Raw genomic sequence first — 25904 nt, 5'->3', positions numbered from 1 at the left:
TATCATTTTAATCTCTCATAAAATAATCTGGCCAGTCAAGGTATACAGTAGTCAAAAACGTATTATGAGTCAAAAAAAAAAAAAGGCTCTACGATTTTAAAAGTCACTTTTTGAACTTGGGTTTTCAAAAGTTTTAGAATCAAATGAGAATAAAAGAATCCAGACATATATGTGTGTGCACATGTGTACACTGAGAGATACATCCTGTGTAAGGATAAGGATATGTGTATGTCTGATTAACTGTAATTTGGAATGGCTAAGTGACATAACTGGTTTGTCCATGCAAACACGTATTATGTGCACACGTGTGTATATGAGTGAGTGAAAGTGAAAGCGAAAGAAAACACTCTATAAGCCACAGATACCTAACTTACTGAATAAAGGAGGCTATCTATCAATCAGAAATCAACCTACTAAAGTAAGAGCTTACATCTGCCTCATAACATGTACACTCAAAAATTAACTCAAGTTAAGCAAAGGTACCCTTCCAATAAATCACATTTACATTCCCCAAATCACAGTAAAATGGATATGATTTTTTCCCTTAAATTCTAATTTAAAAGACTGCCCAAAACAAAATAGTTAAAAACAAAAACGAATAAACAAAACTCCCTTTCATTCGTTTTGGAAGAAGTGAACAAGAATTAGTTTTAAGATACTAGTTCTAACTAAATCCTCACTAAGAAGCCAACTCAAAAGCTGACCAAATCACCTACATGAACCACAACAAATATCACAACATAAAACAGTAGCTTGCTGCATATCCCAAATACCACAAACCAGACCATGGCCTAAGGAAACAAAAGTTATGGAAATGCGCAAGTAGTATGTACCACAGCTTGAAAAAGTAATGTAAACATAATGTTGCTTACCACAGAAAATACATCGCAAATTAGTGCTGTCCTGGGTAGCAGTAACCTTGCTCTGGGCTGCAACAGACACCTTGGTGTTAGAAGCTTCAAAGGACAACGGGGCCATCTGAAGAACTTCATATAAACTAAAACGTGCTTTGAAAGGTTCAAATGTATTATACATACGTCCTATCTAGATCCTCATTCTGGAAACTCTGTAATTTAATAAAAACGTATCTTCTTTAACAGAAGCTTTACAAAATTTTTTATGTGTAATCTTATTTGTGGAAAAACCCTATAATAAGCCATAGATCAAATGATGCGCTTAGAGCTTAACTATTCCCTGAGTCATACAATCAGAGAATGCAACTGATTTGTTTTAAAATTATATTTTAAAAAGTAAATGGATCTGAGGTATAGGAAGTCAAGATCTATGGCCATTAGAGTTAATTTTATGATATCTACCCTCTTTGGTATGCTCATTTAAAAGAATCTGCAGCTGAAAAAAATTTAGTGGAAATGCTTAAGATTATTTTAAGATTAGCTTAACATGAGGTAAACTCATTTCTACTAGTTGAAAACGACCAAAGCCATTTTAAACAGCCTCCAGCAATTAAAGTGTTACATATTCATTGATGTAAAATAAGAATATCTTCATTTTTTCACTTTGAAAAACATCAAAATTATTATTTTTATCAAGCCATATTTTACTTTTCCTTTTTTCTTCAATATGTATATGTGCATATATATATATGACAAATCTTATTAAAAATATGTGGCCACATCAAACAGCCATTTAATATTTAAGCTATCTATACTAAAATTCACCTTAAGTGTTAATGAGGTAAATCTCTTTAAGTGAAAAAATAATGAAAAGAAAATGGTAATTTATGAAAAGGCTTATAGAAGAATCAAGGTGACTTTCAAAATTAGGGTGGGAAAAGCAAAATCAAATTTTTTTTAGTTTTACATTAGTGACATTCAAAACTTTACATCAATAATTTTCTATAAAACACTAAAGAAATTCTTTTCAGCATGGGAAAGATTTCTTCTTTCCAATAGTATTAATCAAGAAACAATGAACAAGTTAAAAATATACTGACTTAAGAAAGACTACATAAAGGCAAACAAGACAGTATTTTAGATTTCTCCTGAAAACTGTATTCTTTAAATATACAACTTATGCTAATTTTAAAAGTCTGCATAGAATCAGAACCAAACCAATTTATACTTGAAGAATGCACATTTGAAAATGGTAATAAGTCTTAAATAATCAGAATTTTTGACCATTTTTAGAAATTAGATTTAATATAATCCAATTTAAATCTTGCTTTAAAAATATTAAATACAGCAGATATTTTCAAACACATACAAAATAAATAAGATTGATGATGTCACCTTTACTAAGCACTTTCAACCACCCAATCAATTATTAGTAAAGTCGCATGCACAATATTTACAGTAATGACATAAAAAAGACCACAAGCATATATATAAAATGTCTACTAGCCTAATCAGATCATGCCAAAGAAGATAAACCATTTAAAAATTTTTCAACAATTATATTTGAAGTTTACACTTAAAAAAAAAAAAGAATCTGTCTTACCGATGTTAATAAATGACTACTCCTACAAAGCCTTTATTAAATAAACATGCCTAGTCTTCAGGTTTTACCCTTCACTTTCTTTAATTCACATTTAAAGGAGAAAAATTAATGAAAACATTTAAAACTTACAAGAAAAACCTGAGAAATTATCTCGTCTCTGACAGCAAAGAAACTGCCACATCCTATTACTAATCATTTTGGCAAAAAGTCATCTGACAATTGTCAGAATGCAGGTAAAACGTTATTACCGCGTAAGACAAAACATTTTCAACCAAAACCTCCCAATCTTGCCACAGTTTAAACTATTATGCAACATTCTTGCAGTTGCTATCTTTAAACATCTTCTTTCTCCTGACTTTTACTTTATACCACTGTAAAAGACTGATCTACATTCTGATAAGGTTGCTTGAATTCTACCGCAATTTGCATTTCCGGAAGATACTAAATTATTCACTCCATCCTATGCATAAGGCTAACAGCACTTCCTGCTTAATATTGATGCCATTAACTCTTTCTTCACTCAGTTGAGGGAGGAGGGTGGAATATGAGAAAAGAACATTCAGTGTTCAGACTGAGTAAATTCAATAAAAAAGGATATTTCTCTTTAAGTTAGCACAATTAAAATGGCTTAGAGCTGAGAGAAATAAGGATAGGCCCTAAAGGAAAGCCTGAACTGAGGAGGCTGAGATACAGCAAAAAAAAAAAAAAAAAAAAAAAAAAAAAATTAACGTCTATATTAGACTTCTAGAAAAGAAAAATGACCATCTTTATGAGCTACTCTGACCTTACAATAGTCTTGTCATGGTTGTTCATTTATTTCTAATGTAGTTTGTAAAACAGCTATCCATCCCTCAGGCTTTCCCCCTGCCTTTTAACACTCTTTATCACTAGCTGTTTTGTACAAGTAGGAAAATAAAGAAACCTTGGGTGAGATATTAGTAGAAGAAAATGACAGGCTATCATGTGATCAGCATTACTGTATCTTACTTTTATATGTAATTTCTACAGTAGACCCTCAGCATTCACATATTTAACATTAGAGGTTTCCACTATCAGCAGTTAATCCCAAGGCAATTTGTAATGAGGATATTACCCATCTCAGCATTTTTTTCTGAGGTTTAAATGAGGTAATGTTTGCTTAAAGCTGGTTTTAATTTGATTTGCAGTCTCTGGAAAGCTGGTCTGGTGAGTGAGCACAGCACCAGCACCCACATTAGCAGTGCTCAGACTTCTGACCATCAATAAGGCCCAGAAGTTACCCTTACAATTGCAAAGCTCTACTATATACATTTTTGAGAGGGAATGAAAGCAAGTGTATTTGTGTTTGTTCTAAGGCATCCAGAACTGAATGGAGGAAGACACTACAATGGTATGGCTGTCCGTGTTCAAAAAACAGATACCGTGGGAATATTAACTGCTGCAGCCACTATGGAAAACAGTATAGAGATTTCTCACAAAAGTAAAAATAGAACTACCATGTGATCCAGCAAACCCACTTCTCAGTATACACCCAAAGGACATGAAAACAGGATATCAAAGAAACATTTGCACTCCCATGTTCAGTGCATCATTAGTCATAACTGTCAAGATATGAAACAAACCTAAGTGACCCTCAAGAGAGGAATGGATAAAGAAGATGCAATGTATATATACAATGTAATATTATTCAATCATAAGAATAAGGAAATCCTGCTATTAGTAGCAATATGGGTAGAACTTGAGGGCATTATGTTAAATGAAGTAAGCTGGACAGAGAAAATACAAAGACTGCATGGAATCACCTGTACGTGGAATCTAAAAAAGCCAAACTCATAGAAACAGGGACTAGAAAAGTGGCTGCCAGGAGCAAGGGAGTGGGGGAAATAGAGGTTGGTAAAGGGTATAAATTTTCAGCTGTAAGATGAATAAAGACTGAGGATCTGATATAAAACATGGTGACTATACTTTATAACACTGTACTGTATAACTGAAATTTGCTGAGAGTAGAACTCAAATGTTTTTACCAAAACCAAACCAAACAAAAAAGATAAATTTGTGATGGATGTGTTAATTAAAGAGAGGGAAGAAATTCTTTCACAAAGTATACATGTATCAAACCATCATGATGTATGTACACTTTAAATACCTGACAATTTTATTTGTTGAGTATACCTCAATAAAACTGGTAGGGGAAGAAAGGTACCATATTTGCAGGGTACTGTGCTAAGAGATGTGAGAACTACAAACTGCTAAGAGATGTAGACTTTATTCAAAGTGATGGTATTTTTAAAGTGGCACTTTAACACATTTTCAAAATAATTTCAAATTTTAAAATATATATATAGATTTTAATAAAAGAAAATCTTTATAGATCTCAGAAATGAGGCATCATGTATCTATAGCCACACATGAAAAAAATACCATCATGTAGAACTTCTCGGTCTCTTTTTTTTAACCGAATCGTAGGTAAAACTGTGTATGATTGTGTTCCCCCGCCCCTTTTCACTTCTTTAACCCTCCCCCAACTTAGCGCTTCAAATGCATTTCATTCCCTTCCAAGTAAGTATGAAAATGACCACAACGGTTGATAAGTTGCTGATAATTTATTAGGCTTGACTGGCAAGAGTGTCAATCCAGCATCTGTTTTGCAAGCTATTTATTTTTAGACACGGAAGGAGGGACTGCCTCCAGCTAAAGAAACTGGAAGAGTCAACCAGAAGTTGCAGGGTCTCTAATTTCCCAATCCTGTCATAGCCTAACACTTCCAGAGGCAAGGGTAGCCCTCGTTCCATATTCACTGCCCTGCTTCTTCCTCCTGAACATAGATCAGGACCTGTCCATCAAATTGCCTTACCACCATCCCGCCCTTTGTAACTAAGGCATTTTTAAGTATATGCTCAGAGAAAACATCACATTCAGGCAGAATGCACAAACATGATTAGCTTATTACTAGAGTATATGTTAATTCTCTAGCCAGTGCTGTTACCTATTCAGTTACACAAACCAGAGGGCCCTCCTCACCCCACTTCCTTCTCTTTTATTACTATTTAACCGATTTCCAAGAGCTATTAATGCAGTCTCTTCATTTCTCTCTCCAAACTATCTCCACTGTCACTATTCATGTTCCATGATCTGTTGTTTAGACAAGTGGTTTTCAAAATGGAATACATATATCCCAGAATACTAAACATACATTGGGGTGAGAAAGAAAACAGTATTTCTACTTCTCTTAATTTTTTCTCATCCTTTTTACATTTGTATTTTTTCATGTTTTATAACGTAAGCAATAATGTTAACATCAAACATATATCTAAACACATATGCATTAGGAGATAAGCTCAAAAATTAAGGGGCTGCCAGCCTAGACTATTAAATTAGCACCACCTAACTAAGCTGTCCTTTCTGATCTTCACACCTCTCCCCTTCCCCACAGCAGCCAGTGATACTTTAATAACTAAACCAGATCAAATCATCTCCCTTAGTAACATTTCTTCAATAGCTTTCCACGGATCTTACGATAAATACCAAAATCTAGTGCATTCTCCCCATGATATGACTGTGGCCTAACTCATCCAATTCATATGTTGTCTCTCTCTACACTCCAGGTACATTAGTCTTTTGAATTTTCAAATGAGCTATATGCTCCTCCCTCTGCAAGGCCTTTTTCACCCATGCACATGTCTTCTGCCTGTGATATTCTTTTCTTGGTCAATTGGTATGCTTCCTTTCTGCACTAATTAGAACTTTCTGGCAGTCAACATTCAATTGGAATTACTATTAGCCTCCAGACAACTAAGATAGTTATTTCTCCCTCCTTCACTATGACTTCTTATTTCATATTTCAAGTTTTATTATTTATGTTTTTTTCCAATTAGCCACTTCAAAAATTTGAAAGGAGACAATGAGCATACATACAAAATTAGGTAATAACAAATTTTCTAAGACATATGAAGAATCTGTCTAAACACTTATGAGAAAAGCTTTTGAACAATAAAATTAGGCACAGTGGTCCAAACTTATATTTGGACAAGAAAGAAAGTGGGAGACAGAGAAAACAGATGTGTGACAGCCTACAAAATGGAAGTTTTGGGAGAGGGAATGACAAAGGTACCCAATTCCATGGGTAAGGCTCATCTAGGGGTTCCATCCAATGACATGACGATGCCTCAGGTCATTTTCAAGGAAACTCACGCAGTTTCACTTCCTCATCCACATGTAAAGAACTGAAACTCTTTCAACCAAGAAAAGTGTCTTCATTCTAAAAGTATAATACAGAGATTTTCAAAGACTGTGTCTGTTCTTTCCAAACTTGTAAGAGAAAAAGAATTAAGAAAACCAAAAAAGTATGAAGTTTCTAAGCTAATGCTCTTCAGTGTGGGAAAAAAGTAAAGGCAGGAAATTGCTGGGCAAGAAAACTGAGGCTGGAGACTAAAAGAATAAGCTTCAGAGATTTCACAAACTGGTCAAACATTCACCTCTATTCACATTCAACACGGCATAGAAAATTACTATACAGTACTACTTTACACAATTCAGCAAGTTTTAAAATGTTGAGTTTTTTTTAACTAAAGAATCTGAGGAAGGCTTTCTGCTTTGGTTGCAACCACTTTATTTTTAAAAATGTTAAGGTTTAGTCATTATTTTCACTGTACACCATACTCCTACAGCTTTAAAACACAAAAATCAATTGTTAAAAAATATAAAAGTCAATTGTTAAAACTTAGAAAGTATGCTTAGATACATGAATGTGTTTTACAACGATTTTCTTTTCAAACTGCCATGCATGATACACACTACAAAATACATGAACCTTGAAAATTTTATGCTAAGTAAAAGAAGCTAGTCACAGAAGACTGCATATTATATGGTTCCACTTATAGGAAATGTACAGAATAAGCAAATCTATAGAGACAGAAAGCAGATTAGTGGTTGCCAGGAGCTGAAAGGTATAAAGGAAGGAGGGTGGGGTAAGGGTTGGGGTGCTGATAATGGCTTAAGGTTACAGGGTTTCCTTCTGGCATGATGAAAGTGTTCTAAAACTGACCGTAGTGGTAGTTGTACAATTCTGTGAATATACTAAAAACCACTGAATTGCTCACTTTAAATAGGTAAACTCTATGATATAGGAAGTAAAGCTCAATAAAGCTGTTGAGGAAAAAAAAAAAGCACCACGTTGTGCTTGTGTTCCTCACTTCGGAACTGTTCGTAACATAAACCTGAAAAATATCGCAATGTCTGTTACTTTTCCATTATGGAAAATATTAAAGGTGATTATCTCTGGATGGTGGGCTTTTAGATATTTTTACTTTCCCTTTACATTTTACATTCTTTCTTTCTTTCGTTCATTCTCTATCTATCTGGGGGGCAGAGTGTAAGATAATCGATAATCAGGTTTATTGAACCCAGGTATTGAACCCAGGACCCCCATGTACTCTGCCATTGAGCTACACCCTACTGCATGCTCTTCTGTACTGCTTAAACTTTTATAATAAGCAGAAAGATTTTTTTCACTTGAAAGACAAAATGCTGTGCTGGAAATGAGAGTTCTACTGCCAAGAGCAGTTCTCGTCAGGTGGGGCTCTAACTGGTTCTAGGTTCTGACAGCACTGGATATACACAAAGAAGGCAGTGACTCAATTCACAATACCAGTGTGACCCCAAGTGTTTGGAAGGACTGTAGAGCGGGACCTCCATGTCCTTTCCAAACACTAGAGTTGGTCTGGGAAGGTTCCTCTGCCATCAGGTTGTTTCTCATGAGGAATCAAAAATCAAAGGCATTCCTTAGGTCATGACTCTGAATACACATCCATTCAGGATGGTGCATCGAAAACCGGGCCTGTCCTAGTTAAACCAGAACAGCTGTCTCTTTCTCCATGGGAACCCTGCTGCCCTTGACCATCTCATTTTCTCTGCACAATAATTCATGACACTTTATCAGTGAAACCAAGAAGCAACTTCTATCTGGAACAACACAGGACAGCTAAGACTTACATGACAAAGATGTCCAAATTTACTTTCTGAAATTCAAAAATTAGTAAAATTTTATTAAAAGAATAGTTCTGTTTAATACATAATAAATTAAGGAAGCTAGGTTTGGAATAGAATTAAATGGTACGTAAAGTTGTTGGTGTCCGCTGTCAGCAACAACATAAAAATAAACTTGTTCTACAAACTAAAGATCATTAACTTCGGTCTCTGAAATGTAATTATATCCATATGCCAATACGTATCTTTATTTCACTATTCTTTAAAAAATATACAGTCTCATAGTTAGTAGGCCTAAAACTGGTATGCCAATTCAAATGTGAGGGCATGCTATTCAGATGAAACGTCAGTATATTCAGACAAATAAAGGAAATGAAAAAAAGCCATCACCTACAGTGTCAAACTTATAAAAATGAAGGGAACTTTAAATTAGGAGTGTCATATTCCCACTCCATAAATGTTACTCAATAAATAGCTTCTGGAAAACTGTGGACAAAATGCTAATTATCATATTTTAAATGATATTCTTAGTATTTTAGTTCAGCCTACAGGTTTATATTATTTTACTTTCTTCACTAGGCATTAAATCTCAGTCTTCTACTACTCATTCTCTAAAAATGAAACACAAAAGCAGCAGCAATACATTGTTATTTAAAAACAAAAGGGCGGAGGGGAAAAAGAAAACTTCAATACTAGCCAAGAGTCCAGAAGGAAACACACTGTAAAACCCCCAAACTGGTCAAGCCTAAGGTCTCTCCAATTTATTGTGTGATTGCTGAATTATTATTTTATACTATCCATTAGAGTCAGCTGTCTGCCTCACTAGACGTCAAGATGCTCAAAGGTATTATCTGTGTGCCATATTCATCTTCCCATTACCAGCAGCCAGCACTGTGCTTGGCACATTGTAGGTATCTGATATGTTTAACTAAGTCAGAGTTTTACAGAATCAGTGTAACTTAAACAGAACTCACTGAAGGTCTACTATGTGCTGTAAGTACCTTTACACATAGCAATACATCTAAATAATGCAAATGGGAGAGAATAAATATGAGAATGAATGAATCTATATGTAATTTTGTAATAAAGAAGCAGAAGATATATATAAGGCCAGAAATATTTAAACAAAAGTTAAGGAAATAAAACCGTCTTCAACTAAATAACAACCTTTATTGGGTAAGTGGGGGCTCCTATAAAGCCTAATTCAGTATAGTATAAAGAAATAACCCAGAAAATCTGTATCTGAAGCTTTTAATGGACTGTAAGATTATATCTTAAAGGACTGTAAGAAAAAAAATCAACTCTTTAAAAAGCAAGGAAGAAGCCTGGTCCACAGCCAATTCCAAGTATGAAGAAATTCAGGTGAAGGTAATAGCAGGGACCATAGATAGCATCACTGTTCACAGAAAGATGAAATGCACAAGAAATACTTATGGGAAGTTTTAAATGAGACTTGTTCAAATCCATACTTTAATGAATAAAAGGGTAAACACTGGTGGAGAAATAATTGCTGGACTAAATGACAATGTGGAAGTATCAGAGTCCTGAAATCCTAGCTGTTGCCCGGGACATGATACTTGAAAATAAAGCTGTACTGCCCAAACTGAGGCGAAAGTACCTACTTAAGAGGGAAAAGATAGAATTCAAGCTGATTTCCCAAAAGAAGAGTATCCTTTTGGAGCAGTAAAGTAGTTACAAAACTCTAGGACTCAAACATCTATGCATATAAATAATACTATAAATTACTATCATTGCATTAAATACACTTGAGAGCTGTTTATAAATCACACCTTAGTCCAGATTCATAAGATTGTAGGCTACATTATACCTAGCTAGCTAGCTAGCTATCTTATCTATCTTTTGGCCTTCAGCAGAAACACTTCGAATAATTTGATCTTTATATGAAAATAAAATCTGCTGGTGTCACTGTATTAGAACTGTAACTAACTTTGGTTCTGCCAAATTTACTTATACAGTCCAGAAATTATCATTTTAAAGTGTTTTTGAAAATAGTAAGTCCCGTCGTGGTGAAAAAAGGAAGAGCAAGGACTGGGATGCAGGGGAGTGTGTGTTTAGTTAATGCAGAATGAAGAGAAGCCAGCGCAGAAAGGAACTGAAAGTCACATTAAGAAGTCTGTACTTTATTCTAAGAGCAATGGAAAGCCACTGTAAGATTATTTGGTACACACGACAGAGGTATGCAAAAATCAAAAAACCACCGTACCTCCTATTAGCACAAGGTCATTCCCTAGTATTATCTGCAGAAGACACTAGAGACCTGTTTCCAGGGAATTAACATCACTCCTCCAGTGAATATCATCTAACTGGGGATGCATGATTCTAAGGCTTAAGGAAAATGTTAAATCCATGGGGACCAGTGACTTTTAATCTGAATAAGAAAAAGCAATTCTTTATGTTGAGTAAAGTATAATCACAGTAAAGATCATGACAGTACTTGCAGAGAAAACTCCTTAATAAAAAATGCATTTCTTCCTACATGAATGGCACTGTCATAACCAAATACCCCTGAAAACTTCCAGAAAACAGAAGTTATTTGTTTCCTCATGTGAATCATCTCAGAAATTGTAGAAGCCTACAGAAATAGCAGGTCTACCTTACAGGAATTATTTCAGTATCTTTACATAAGTAGCACGCGACATTTCCCCATTACACTTCCTAGTACCACTCTGTACCACGCACGGGACTCCCACCACCTGGCAGATATTTCTCACCATGTCTTATCTTCTCTACACGACAGCCCCTTAAGGTCACTGATGTTGAATCATTCATTTTTGCTTCTCTCATCTCTTGTAACAGTATCTTACTAGGAGTACAAATAATTCAGCTCACTGTGGTTTTTCCTCTTTTGCATTATGAGACCATATCTACCTCTTAGGAATTTTTAATAGGTTAATGAACAATGTCACAATATTCTCTCTGTATATAAAAAAAACTGATGTCAGAGGTACCACTGTTTAATACCATCTCCAAAAGATTAATTAGAATTTTTCTATCTTGCCTAGATCATAAAAACAGGAATGCCCAATGTTAAAATCGGGGGCATGGCACTGATGTGCAAATGCTCTTTGCTGAATACAAACACAGACAACCTAACAATACACCATCACTTACAGACTGATGAAAGCATGTCCAAAATTAAGCTGTGATCTTGGAACTAATAAAATATTGTAAATCAACTATATTTCAAATGAAAAAAAAAATTAAACTGTAAAAACTGTGACGCAGGTTTTGGCTGCCACTTTGCATTCTGATTGGTCTCACCAGAGTAGAAGTGGTTCTGGCAATTTGTTTCTTATCAATGGACAGCAAGACAGATTCCACTCTATCAAAGTTTCTACCCGCCCTCCGCATCCTTGTTTAAAGATGAAAAAGTCTGACAAAAAGGTATCAGAATTTTCGACTGTTTAACATACAGCAAACACCTCTCCAATTTATGGGCAACAAATATGATTAAAATTCAGGAATATAAGTAAAGTGATTATATACAAACTACTATTCTATGTAGGAAAACATGGAAATAATCACAGATGACATCCCTAGATCACTGCAGCACCATTAATTAAATGTCAAGCTTAACAGTAAAATAAGCCTGAAGAACTGAAGTCACCAGCTAGAACTGTTATCAGTTGATGTTATAAGATGCCCAACTGACAGGGAAACGGAGAAACAAGAATGAGAGACAGACAGAATATAGTACCTGTCTGACAACAAACTTCAGATCATGCAACACAGATTCACCAGAAAAACCTTGTCTCTTTTAGTTATTTAGTCAAATCCACTTTAGAGCAGGACAGTATCCTAAGTCGCACAACATAAGACTAAAGCTGTGCTTATGAAAAACGCAGTATGAGACTTGAGTTACGGTCAAGCGAAAGCAGCTTTCCCAAACAGCTAGTAATAGAGAACTTAACAGTCACAGAAATAAGTATTTTAAAATTCATTTATGATAAATAATTCACATCTTATATGAATATATAATAATTCATATATTATAATAGTGAATCACAAAAAGAGAAGTCGCAAATGTATCAAGTAACTAGAAACCAGAAGAACCTGAATTTGTTAAGAGGCAAAGCCGGAAACAGCATGGTTACCAGTCCTGAAGGTTACAAATCTAATCACTGGGCAATTTTTATATATTAAGCATGAAATAAGGCCACCAGACCTACATTTTCCCTCTCATTGACAGATGATAATGATGATGATAAAAATTAGGAATAATCTTTGCCTCCTTCTATGACTGGAAAAAAATCATTTTTAAATGCCTAGTCCCCCAGGAAGTCATCTTTATGCAGAGGAAATAAGATGAAAAACAGGAAGAGAAGGAATAATAATGGTAATAATGATTGGGGAAAAGGTTATAGGCAAAGCCAGTCTTACATTAGTGATAGAATCCTACATTTAAGAGAGGAAAATATGAAGCAGACAAGGTTTCTTTGCTAGGCTGCCCGGAAATGATAAAAAGACATTAGAACTTCTGGTCTCAGTCAGTAGCCCTTGATGATAAGTTAGGGCAGCAGTTCCCAAAGGTTTTGGTCATGGGACCCCTCTCATACTCTTAAAAATTATTAAAGACTCTGAAGAGCTTTTGTTTATGTAGATTAAATCTATCATTATTTGCTGTATTAAATAATTTTTTTCAGTTTTAATTTTTAGCAGTTCATTAAAAAAGCAATTAAAAAGCTGTTAGATGTTAACATGAACATTTTTATGAAAAAAGATCATTTTCCCCAATAAATATATTAGCGATTGGAATGACTCAGTTTTATATTTTTACAAATTTCATTAATATTTGGCTTAACAGAAGACAGCTGCATTATTTTATTTGCTTTTGCATTCAGTAAGTTGTTTTGGTTGAAAGAAAGGGAGTGCCTTACAGACTCCCTGAAAAGGTCTAGAAGGGGATCCTCAAGGGTCCTTGAACTACACTTTTTTTTTTTGAACCATACTTTTAGAATCCCTGAATTACGGTTTTAAATTTGAGACTTCTGATTCTGCATCTGGTTTATTAGCCCAAAAGAAAATCAGAACATAGAGATCAATTAAGTAGGCAATAATAATGGTAAGAATCCCTCTAATGATGAGGAGGTTTGTAAACTAAGAGGAGTAGCTACAATTATTCATTCATTCAAACTTTCCTCTTGGTGACTAAGAATGAGATAAAGAATAATTTCAAGTATTAATCAATAAAAATATTAGAAGATAATGTTATGCTGAACAATGGGAAGGATCTGATATATAAGTAATTATCACTTGCATTAATCCACAGTCATTTTCTGGTCCCAATTCCAGCCCAGAACGTCAAGGCAGTTCTCGTGAGTGAACAGAAAAATCAGAAAACAGAGGTATAAAGGTAAGCCAAAGAGGAAGAACAGAAGAGAAGCAGCCTTTCAAGAGAATTTGGCCCTGATGCATCCTTTGCAGGTAAGGAATACCTATGTATCAACATTCTGAAGAGAACTGAGAGATCGGTTGCCCAAATCATTTTCCATAAGCACTTAATTCTCTTACGGAACCCTGATTGAGAAAGGCTGCGAGAGAGGCTAAAAACAGGCTACAAGGTACAATGAGCAGGGCACAGGGACCAGAAACCTGATTCAATAGTTCCCAACTTTTTCAACACTTAGAAACCCTTTTATGGTTTTAACTAACACCCTTGGACTCAATATTTAGAGTAAACCTGTCCAAAGAAATTGTATTTATCCTTAATCTTTGTTCTTTCATAAATAAGCAAAGATATGTATGTAATTGGTCATGTTCAATTCAGGTACCGGGACTATTCAAACTTTTCTTATCAGTATCCTGGCACAATCACAAGATACAGAAATTCTTAAAAGTGTCAACAATAGTTAATTAGAATTTCTGATTGGTTTTAGGGAAGTATCTCTACAAAGAGCTGGCAGATTTTAGTCCCAAACAAAGAGGCTTAATGTTTGAGTTAGGAGGTATAATAACCCTACCACTGGAATGTATGATGTACATTGTTTATTTAACTTTCCAAAACACTGAAAATTATCTGAGAACTATGTCAGTAGTTTTGTGGGTAACAAGTTGAAAATTATTGTTCTAACCCAAACAGAATCATCTCCCAAGGAAAAGGACGTTCATATATAACACATATGCTATCTCTGTTAATAAATTAACATATTCATTCTCTAATAGTTATTTAAAGACAAAACTATGTCCATGTACCATTCTTTCCAAAACCTGGACTCAGGTTCACAGTAAAAATTCAAAGCTATGCTGAACTACATTTTCATTATTTACCTCTTTCTCCCAAACTACTGATTTTCTTTATATAGTAGAAATAATTTTGGGTTCCACGTTATCTGCAAACAGATATGATGCTCTCCCAGAGATCACTGTTGTCATGTGCAAAGGGGCAGCCAGAATTCTTTTTTAAAGAAAAAGTTACTACCTAAGGAGATGAAATTTGAGTACAATATGGATTTCCTGTTTAAACTCACCTGATTCTGTCACTGTAATCTCTCTCCTATTGAATTTTCTTCTCTATTCTTACTATGTCTGACCCCGCTCACAACTTAATGCTTGTCTCAGCCCCCAGCAGCTCCCTTTCAAACCATTGCTGGCCTTCTGAAGTACAGCTCTGTTCACATCAATCCATTTGCTCAAAAACGTACACTAAATTTCTATCACCCACAGCTCTCAAAGGTCCTTCTTGATCAGACCTACCTTTTGGACTTTATCCCCTACCAGGCCAATCAAACCACTCCTGCTCTACAAACAAGCTCATTCTTTCCGCTTCTGTACTCCCACGCTATTTCCTGGGCCAGATGATGTCCCGCCCACTCATCTCCCCATGCTTACATTTTATCCATCTTTCCAGTCAGCTCAAAAAGCCATCTCATCATTAACTTTCCCCAGTTGTTCCAATGAAAAGAAATCTCATTCTATTCCCATACTCACACAAGATTTTATCTGTATCTCAGATATAACCTCCTCTTTTGGACTGTGATTATGTCTTATCTCCCCTACAAAAGTAGAAGAATCCTTGAGGACAAGATTTGAGCCTAATTTCCCCTTGCATATATCAAATGATGGATGAATTAATAATTTTCTAGGGGGGAAGGGGAGAGGACTTAACAAGGTATGTCTTTACCAGGCAGGAAAAACAAAGAAAAGGTTGGAGAAAACTTTCTAGTCTCTCTATCGTTTTTATTCCTCTGAGTAAATTAATCCACACAGTAGAATGTTCTGTGTATTTTTTAATGTTAGCATTAAAAATAACATTCTATAGTTTAATAATACTAATGTCTTTACATCATTTAATTCCTAGGTATTCTCATGATCCTTTTATATATAAAGGGACAGCTTGAGAGAAGGCAAACTGCCACCAGAGGGAGAGTCAAGACTGGAGTCTTTTGATTCCAGTGATAAATTCTTTCCACTAAATCAAAATGAAAGACTACAAAATTTTACTAAGAAAACATAAAACAAAAAGTAAATGAAAGTTCTTCTCTTTCCTATTTTCTCACCTTAAGCTGACTTTCCTCAAAAGCCTTTTAAAATAAATATGTTGTGAAGATCCTGAATGGAAAGGCAGAGAAATGCAATGAAAAAGAAAAGGCCTGCAGGTCTGAAGACTCACTCCCGGTTGTGCCTCCATTTCTAGGTATACACCTCTCCACATCAGTCTTCCTAACTGGAAACCGGGAGTGGCGATACCAGCAGATTAACCTTACATGATTGTGGAGACTGAATTTACGAATGGGGAAGGGTGTGAAGAGGTAAGTAAGAGAATGAAGCAGTCCATGACAGCACCACAAAAAGACTGTCCTACCCACCCAGTCCCCAAACCTGTTACTCATTAATCCTGATGAGCAGCTACTGCTTTATCTGTTTCAAAATGTTACTTCTCCAATAAGATGAGCTGATGAAGGAAGCTAGAAGTGAATAATACTATACAAAATTACCTTTAGGATCCCCTTCAGGTCCAATTCTATACAACTTTAAGAAAGCATTTAATAAAGTGCTCCAAATGTAGCAAGTCCAAACTCAAATTTGTTGTTCACTATCATTATCATTTTCTTCCCATCCATTTCTGGTTAATAGTACCATCTTCACCAGGTGCCCAAACTGACACATAACACCATTCTCTCCTTCCTGAACTGTCCGTTAAATCTCACAGACACGGTGGAAAGAGGCTGAATTCTAAAAACTAAATCTGGGTACAAATGCCACTTATACCACTGTCCAGCTGTGGGCCCTCGGGCCAACCCAGTGACCTTCTGTAAGCACCAATCTCATCCGTAAAACAAGGATTATATCACCAACTTTGTAGTGTTGTTATAAAGATTATCAGTAATTTATGTGCCCAATTAGGACCTGGCACACAGCCGGTGCCTAATAAACAGGTCATTATTCCTGCCTTAGAATTGCTTTAATGACTAAATGAGGACATTGGTAGAAGGCCTAGCACAATGCCTTCACAGGTACAGTAGGCACTAAATAAAAGACTGTCACCTTCTTCACTCCCCCCCTTTCCTCTTCACGCTGTGTCATCTCAGGCCTCATCTTTCTCACTGATGTTATCACAACGGCATCCTACACTGACCTCCACGCTTGTAACCACATGCTCACCAATCCACCACTTTTGTCCTAAACCACAAACCTCAAACGTTTATGCAGCACTCTTCAAAGACCGCACCACCGGCCGGCGTCATAAATTGCACACCCCTCAGCAAGAACCCAGCACCCTTCCTAGTCTCGTCTCTTCCAGCTTCCCTCTCCCCACAGAAATTCTCGTGCTCAGGCCACAGCGTCGCATGTTTATTGTTTCTCGACTGCTTCAGGTTCTCATGCCTCCAAGCCTATCCAGAATGTTCTTCTACCAGTGATGAGGCCTACTCATTCTCCAAAAGCTCAAGCATCATGTTCTCTTCAAAACTCTCCATTACCCTAGAACTTTCTTTGGTATTCCAAAGGCCTTTCTGCATACGTCATTCAATATTCATAAACTATATTCTGATTTTGTTGCAAAATCCTGGAAGGCAAGGGATAGGCCTTAAGTTATTGGCATTATTCCCAGTGCCTAGCATAGTACCTATGCTCAAACAGTTCCTGTTTGATGGTTAAACACTGCTCCCATGAATAGTGGCAATCTGTAAGACTGGGGGAAAAAAAAGGGTCACTATAAACATAAAGTATTTCTAGAACCTTTTTGAGATATTTTAAATCCAGTTAATTCCAAAACATATCTCAAAAAGATTAAAAATGCTGAGACAAAATTCATACTGAAAGGTTTCTCAGGCCAAATTATCAGTTAAAAGAATGAATGGAATCTCAGTATTTGTAATATTTACTTGGAAAATCGAAAGACAATTTCCAACAGGAGGTTATCTTTGACTATATTCTCATTTTCAATAGATATAAAATAAGATCTAGCAAAAGTAGTCTTAGTTAATGGTAAAACATTTTAAGGTTCTCCTCTTACAAAAGATGCTTAATCTTGGTTCAAAAGAACAAAAGCAGTAGAATAATCTTACTGGACATGAATTTAATTTTCCTTTTTAAAAAAATAGATTTAAAAATTATTTCCTATTTTCAAATGACTTAAATCTTTTTCAAAATGAAACAGATTGTACAAGTTTACCTCCACCAATCATCACAAGAACTGACTTTGTATTTCATACAATCTACAATTATTATCTGCAAAACTGCTATAAATGTACTTGATAATTAATACAGAAATTAAAAATATCAGTCTGGATAATGCATTTTGAATGTACTTATTTAAAATTCAGTCTATTTTCATTAGACAAAGGAAACAGATAAACTGTAGCTTTTGGTATAAAAGGAAGAGCACTAATTCCCCAACTCTTTTTCAAAACTGTTAGAACATGTGATTTATGTTTTTTAAATTCCAAATATAACCCACTGTATTTAGCACCTTCTGTACCTTCCAGTATATTAGATAATTGCACACCAAGTTAAAAACAAAATAAAGGAAAACATTCCTGCCACCCACCCTTTTCATAAAAGAAATGGAAATATTAAACACATGCACAGAGCACCTTGTAAAGGTCAGTATGACTAGTCCCAAGAGAAAGCTGTTTTTTTCTTAATTTAAAAAATCTGATTGTATCCAGAAGGAAATCTACTTCAGGATGACACCTGCACCCCAATGTTCATAGCAGCACTATTTACAATAGCCAAAACATGGAAACAACCTAAATGTCCATCAACAGGTGACTGGATAAAGAAGATGTGGTATATTTATACAATGGAATACTACTCAGCCATAAAAACCGACAACATAACGCCATTTGCAGCAACATGGATGCTCCTAGAGAATGTCATTCTAAGTGAAGCAAGCCAGAAAGAGAAAGAAAAATACCATATGAGATCGCTCATATGTGGAATCTAAAGACTCATGGACAGAGAATACAGACTTGTGGTTACCAGGGGGGTAGAGGGTGGGAAGGGATAGACTGGGATTTCAAAATTGTAGAATAGATAAACAAGATTACACTGTATAGCACAGGGAAATATACACAAAATGTTATGATAAATCACAGAGAAAAAAATGTGACAATGAGTGTGCATATGTCCATGAATGACTGAAAAATTGTGCTGAACACTGGAATTTGACACAACATTGTAAAATGATTATAAATCAATAAAAAAATGTTAAAAAAAATCTGAAGATTTAGAAGACTTGAAGGGCAAGGAAGACAGGAAGGGAGAATTGTGTGATTTTTTATTTTGGCAAAAATGTTGGGTTGTAATTTCCAAATCCTACCCCAGGGAACCACATGGGTGCCTCAGTGGTTGTAGGTTCCCGACTACCACATTAATCAGAGAAGCTCTGTTTTTTTGTTTGATTTGGTCTGTTTACACACTGAGAATCTGAAATAGATTTTGTTTGAACAAAGGTATCCGTAACTTAAAAAAGCCTGAGAACCATTAGGATGGATTAACCAATATTCAATGAATAATAAACAAAAAAACCCAGAAGGATTCAATATGGAAAAATGGTTTTAAAAAGCGGTAAAACATTAAGAAGTAGAAATGACAAATAGCTGTAGTTACTTTACCTTTATGAATAGGTTCGTTTCGTTTGCTTCTGATCAGAGATTTATGGGGTATACTGTTTGTTTAGGGAGGGGACATACAAGTTAAGCTTTTCCTACTTGGTTTTGGCCAGAAGAGAATAGGCAGTTTTAGCAGGAATTGGCTATGAACCCAAAGCAAACAGCTGTGGAAGGGGAAGGTATGTTCAAGATGAGAGCTGACATTATTGCGTATGTTTGTTGAGGTGGACAGGAGTGGGCCCAAAATAACACTGGGGTGGGGTACATACATACCCTACTTCAGAGATCTATAGAAAAGATTATATCCTTTCCTGAGGACACTTGTGATTCACAGCATCTACATCCGCCTATGCCTCCAATTGCAAACCAATTCATGCTATCAAAAACCAGAGATTAGCGTTTAACTACAGTAATTTATGAAAACAGCCATTTTCTAAATAAATCAGACTATTAGGAACATCATCCATTTTATATGCTTTGTTTTCTCTGATGAAAAAGCTACAGAACCAAAAGTTTCTTTGCCACTGACCGGAGTCACGATGCAAGGAGATGGCGGGGGCGGACCAACCTCTTGCACATTCTCTCTCTTTCCTCAGCCTATGGTATGATAGGTTGAGATTGTGACAGAGAAGAGAATAAAGATTCAAAATTATCTAAGAAGAATCTATTCAATTTTTCTGCCTTACAAAAATGCTTGCATAGCTAGTGAGATGATGGGTGATCTTTCCATTTGTTAAACTTTCTATAATGTGGAAATTACTTTACAAAAGAGAATGTAATTGAGTCTTTTCACATTAAGACTCATTAATTTCAAGATTAAAATCAGGAGAAAAAAACATTAATTAGCATTTGCATTTTGAAAGCAAACTATATGACTACACACTGATAAAAACAATCTTTTCCAATTGGTTAAGAAAAATTGATGACAAGGTGAACAAAATAATCTCAACCACTTTAAATTAGTAACATTTAGTCCCTAATATCAATGGATACTCTTTTGAAGGCTTAGAAATAAAAATAACGTTAGATTGTCCCAAACGTGGAGAAGCCAAATGGTGCTGTCATACATATACTCTCTAAACTTTGGTCCTTTAGTTATTTATTATGTAGTTGATCTATTTAATAAGATATTAAAAACCACAATTCAAGTTGCTTCCCTATGGTAAAACTATGGTAACAGAAAAGCAATTCTATACCTATAGGAGAACGCTGACAAAATACTGATGCCTAAAAGAAAAGTACAGTGACTTAGAGACAATCTACATACAAGACTGTCTGTACATATAGGCAGACTTTTTATGCTATTTTCTGGACTAACTGACAAACAAGGAGAAATTCTGGTGATTTATTTTCTCAAAATAGATAAGATATGAGAGTTACATACAAATTACTTATAGAGATATTTATTTCCTCAAAAGAAAACCTAATATAAACCACCATAGGCATAGTAAGGTAGTTTTGGCAAGATTCCGAAGTGTCTTTTTGCCCTGAAATTCATATCTGAAATAGACTAACACATGGCTAGATGTTTCAATCCTTTTTAGACTAGGGCAAGGTAGAAATAAAATTTAAAGTATCTATGAAAGATTTTGAAAATCTATACCTTCAACAAAACATCAAATTTTAATCTAACTATATTAAGCCCTTCCTGTTGAACTATATAAATAAATGGTATTTATGGCACGCTTATATCATTAAGGTCATGACTAAATACACAAAGCCAAGAATAATCATGTTTGTGTTGTTTTATTATAACATTAATTTTCTGATTATAAAATTTATCTCCCCAAAGAAATAACCACACATTGGTGTATTTTTTTCTATTCTTTAATAAGCCAAAATAAAAACAAAGCTCATCTTTGACACATATAATTAAAAGTGGATTATTTCTACACATCTGCAAACCATGTAACAGTATCAGAAGAGATGCAATTCACGGCTTGTACCACCTGAGGGCACTCCTAAAATCTTTAAACAACTTTAAGAATTGAATTTTTATCTACTAGGATGAAGGATACCTAGTTCTACTTGAAGTTCAGGGGCTCAGTCGTGGCTTAAAAAAAACATGTTTCAGAAAACATGGGTTTCTTCATAAAAAGTGAAACAATGATAAATATGCACACGCAATCCACTGCATATGCTCTGGGCCTCATATCCTTGCAACAAAAGCTGAGGTTCTAGATAAGATAAATACAACAAAATAATTTGAAATTAAAAAACTACTAACTACTAACCAGTCTCATAAAATTATCCTTATAGAGCATACGTTTATCATCAACAAACAAAAAGTTCACATTTTTGTAGAAAACAATGGGAATTCAAGAATTACTCCAAATACATATATGTTTTAGATGTCAGTCAGAAAAGATTTGCTTTAACATATTCATGGCCCTTCAGTTCAAGAAAACAAGTAAACTCATGGACACCCTACCTGTTTCCTGTGAATTTAACACTTCTAAGGCATGCATCATGGCACTTGCGAAGACATTGGCATCTTCTTTGCTGCCAAAGTTGAGACCATACACCTGTCTAGCATCCCGCCATTGGTGGAAGGTCTGTGTAGCTTGATTGTACTTCAACCCTTTAGGAATGGCACAATTTATCACGACCTAAAAGACAGTAATTCTTTATAAAGTCAAGCCAATAACTGGCAAAATCAACAAAGTCAACAAATACTCATGCGACATATTCATTCAAACATGGTCCTGACAAACCTTGGCAAAAAATTGTTAAAACAATCATCTAGGGTAAAATTAGTCTGCAGAAACAAGTCTGATGGTGGTTAGACTGATGGTTACAAAGGTCTGGCCTTAAAAGAGTAAATCAGCAAAACAAAAGAAAATCTAATTCTCTATATTCAATATCTTGTAGTAACTTATGGTGAAAAAGAATATGAAAACAAATATATGTATGTTCCTATATGACTGAAGCATTGTGCTGTACACCAGAAACTGACACAACATTGTAAACTGACTATACTTCAATAAAAATATTTAAAAAAGGAAAATCTATATTCTTCATTAAATATACATAAACATGTTTATTAAAGTATTATAAATTCAGAATGTGTATAAAACACAAGCATGTATCTCAGTGAATGCTCCCATGTAGCCAAAACCCTGATCAAAAAACAGGATGTTAACAAAAACAAAAACAAAAACAAAAACAAAAACAAAAACAAAAACAAAAAAAACTAGGACATTAACATCAGAAATCTCCTCCTTAACTCCTCCTATCTCCCAAAAGGTGTTAGCCACACTTTTAACATTACTGACCAGCTTGTAGGTTTGGGAATTTTATACAAATGGAGTTAAACAACATGTATTTTAATTTATCTCCTCCCTTTCCCTCAAAATTGTTTGAGAGGCATCTATTTGTTGCATACAGTTGTGGTTTATTCTTTTCCATTGCTCTATGGTATTCCCTTGTATAAGTCATGTTCATTTTTCCCATTAATGAACATCTGGATTATGTGTAGTTTGGGGCTATTAAAAATAATGATGTTATGAACATCCTACAGAAGAATGTCTTTTGGTTCACATGAGCACACACTTCTGTTGGACATATAACCAGGGGTGGAATTGTCACAAGCCATACGTATGTTCAACTTCAGTAGAAAACAAGTAGCTTTCCAAATTGGCCCTATCAAATTTCACTTCCACAGCAGTATACAACAGCTTACACAGCTACACACACAGTGCCACATTATAAATGGTACTGTCAGTCTTTACTTCAGTAGTTCTGCTGGGTATGAGGACTACATCATTTCCCTGATTACTACTGAGATTTAGCACCTTTTCATGTTTTAATGGTTACCTGGAGATCTTTCATGAATACCTGCTTAAATTAAATCTCCTGCCCATTTATCTACTCAGTTGTCCATCTTTTTCTTTACTGATTTGTAAGAGTCCTTTATATATTCTGCATGATCCCATTGTTGGTTATGTGCTGTAAATATCTTCTCCCATTCTGTTGCTTGCCTTTTCATTCTGTTCATGGTGTCTTTTGATTGAACAGAAGTTCTTAACTTTCATTCAGTCCAAATTCACAAACTTTTCCTTTATAATTAATGCTTTTTATAACCTGTTTAAGAAATGTTTCTCAATCCCAAGACATGAAAATATTATACCACTTTATAGAAGCTTTATAGTTTTAACTTTCATATTTACATCTCCAATCTAACTGAAATTGATTTGTGCCTTTCGTATGATACATGGTTCAAGTTCCTTTTTATTTCCTATGGCTCTCCAATTGATCCAGCACCATTTATTAATTTGCTGCAGGTTTACCTTTTTCATAAATTGTCTAAACGCCTCTATTTTACTGGTCAATATGCCTGTCCTTGAGCCAACGTTAGCATGTCTTAATTATTACAGCTTTACAGTAAGTCTTGATAGCCACTAGGTATGTCCTCCTTTGCTGTTCCCCATTATTGCTTTGGCTATTCTCAGTCCTTTGTGTGCAGCTGTAATTTTATATTGATTGTCAGTTTTGTGTTGTTTATCCAACTGCTAGTCTCTCCAATCTGCCAGTCTCTCCTTTTAATTGCAGTGTTCAGTCCATTTACATTTAATGTAAATTATGTATAAATTTGGGTCTAAATCTATTATACCTTCTTTTAGAATTTATTACTGTCCCCTCTATTAGTCTGCTAGTTATACATGTTTTCATTGCTGTTTTAGTGGTTGCCCTAGAGATTACAACAGGCATTTTATACTTACCAGAGACAAATAAAAACCAACACATTTACCTTTACTTCAATAATACAAGGGCTTTATAACACTTTTGTCTCCAATAACACTCCCCTTTTCTAATGCCCATCTTGGGAGTCCTCCCCTATTTTTACTGGGTATTTTAATCTATTTGTATTTTAAACCTCACAAAACATTATTATTACTAGTCTTACACAGTTGATGATCATTTAAGATTTATCCAATATTTACACTTTTGTTGCTTTTTATTCCTTCTGCCCTCTTTCTAAGCTTCTGTTGGACCATTTCTGATCCTGAAGAACACCTTGTAATATTTCTTTCAAAGCAGATCTCCTGGGGGAGGAGATAGCTCAGTGGTAGAGTGACTGCCTACCTAGGATGCACAAGGTCCTGGGTTCAATCCCCAGTACCTCCACTTAAAATATAAATAAAGTAAATAAATAAATTACCTCCTCCCCCTTAAAAAAAAAGCAGGGGGAGAGGACACAAAGCAGATCTCCTGGTGATGAATTATCTCCATCTTTGTTTTTAAGAACAAGTCTCTATTTCACCTTTATTTTTGGAACTTTAAGGGCTCATTTATTTTCTTTCAGTATTCTGAAATCCATTGCCTCTTAGCATTTGTTGTTTCTACGGAGAAGTCAGCTGACAGTTTATTATTGCTTCTTTAAAGTCATCCTTTTTTCACTGACTGCTCTAAGAGTTTCACCTATGAGTTCAGTTTACCATGATTTTAATATAATGGGTTTATATGTGGTTTGCTGTGTATTTACAGCATTTCTAAGTTGATGTCCTTTCATTACTTTTGAAAATTCTTGTTTACTATTAGCTCTTCAATTATTGCTTCTGCCCCATTCTCTCCTCTCCTCTGGGACTCCAATTACATATACCTTATATGTTTTTACTGTACTCTGTATGTCTCTTAAGCTCTTTTTTATATGTCCATATTTTTCTCTCTCAGAACATCACAGCTTCAGACTGAATATTCCCTTCTGAGCTATATTCCAATTTACTACTTATTTTTAAAGGTTTCTAATTTGCTGTAAAACCCATCACTGAGTTATAATAGCAGTTATTTTATTTTTCAATTCTAAAATTTCCATTTGGTCCTTTTTGAAAGTTTCCAGCTCTCTAATGAAATTTTCAGTCTTGTCTTTTATTTCCTTGAACATATTAAGCAGTAATTAAAGTCAATTTCTGATAATTCCATTAACTGGATTCCCAGTAGATCTGTCCTATTACCGTTCCTCATATGCTGGTTATCTGAACTGAATGTCAGACATTGTCTATAGACAACTATCAGGAAATTTTGAGGCCTATAATGATATGTTATGTTTTTCCAGGGAAGATTTACATTTGTTTCTGGCAAGCAGCTAGGGAAACTAACAGTCTCAAATCACCTTAATCCAAAAGAGATTATAGTGATTAGAGGCTGAGAATCAGTTCCTAAAAAAGACCTTTGTACTTACGAGTCAAACCTCTTCCCTAAGGTATGGGGCTTCTGGGTCCCAAATCATGGCCTGGAGAATTATCCAGACAACCCTCCCCTGATTAGCTAACTTCTAAGTTTTGTTCTACTAGTCCAGTGAGTCTGCCAAACCTCTGCTCAGCTTCTCAGACCTCACTTTCAAAACTTACACATGCTTCCAGGTAAACAGAGATCCAGAGCTGGGCTCACTTTTCTGGTTCTTTCTTC

At 35.1% G+C, this 25904-nt stretch overlaps 1 protein-coding gene across 6 annotated transcripts in view; it reads right to left on the bottom strand.

Moving 5' to 3' along the window:
* Positions 1–25904, bottom strand: part of ENAH (ENAH actin regulator) — a 129228-nt gene that overhangs the window by 42062 nt on the left and 61262 nt on the right. For 3 of the 6 annotated variants that reach the window (XM_072948657.1, XM_072948659.1, XM_072948661.1), the window contains exons 3-4: positions 21928–22105; positions 873–929 (exon numbers count right to left, since the gene is read on the bottom strand). In XM_072948657.1, coding sequence (XP_072804758.1) covers positions 873–929; positions 21928–22105 — 235 coding nt within the window. The remainder of the gene's footprint in view (positions 1–872; positions 930–21927; positions 22106–25904) is intronic. The other 3 variants (XM_072948660.1, XM_072948663.1, XM_072948662.1) reach the window with 1 other exon arrangement.

Source organism: Vicugna pacos, chromosome 23 (assembly GCF_048564905.1).
Source record: "Vicugna pacos chromosome 23, VicPac4, whole genome shotgun sequence".
In the NCBI taxonomy this organism is placed as follows: domain Eukaryota; kingdom Metazoa; phylum Chordata; class Mammalia; order Artiodactyla; family Camelidae; genus Vicugna; species Vicugna pacos.
This window is presented reverse-complemented; position numbering and strand designations above follow the sequence as displayed.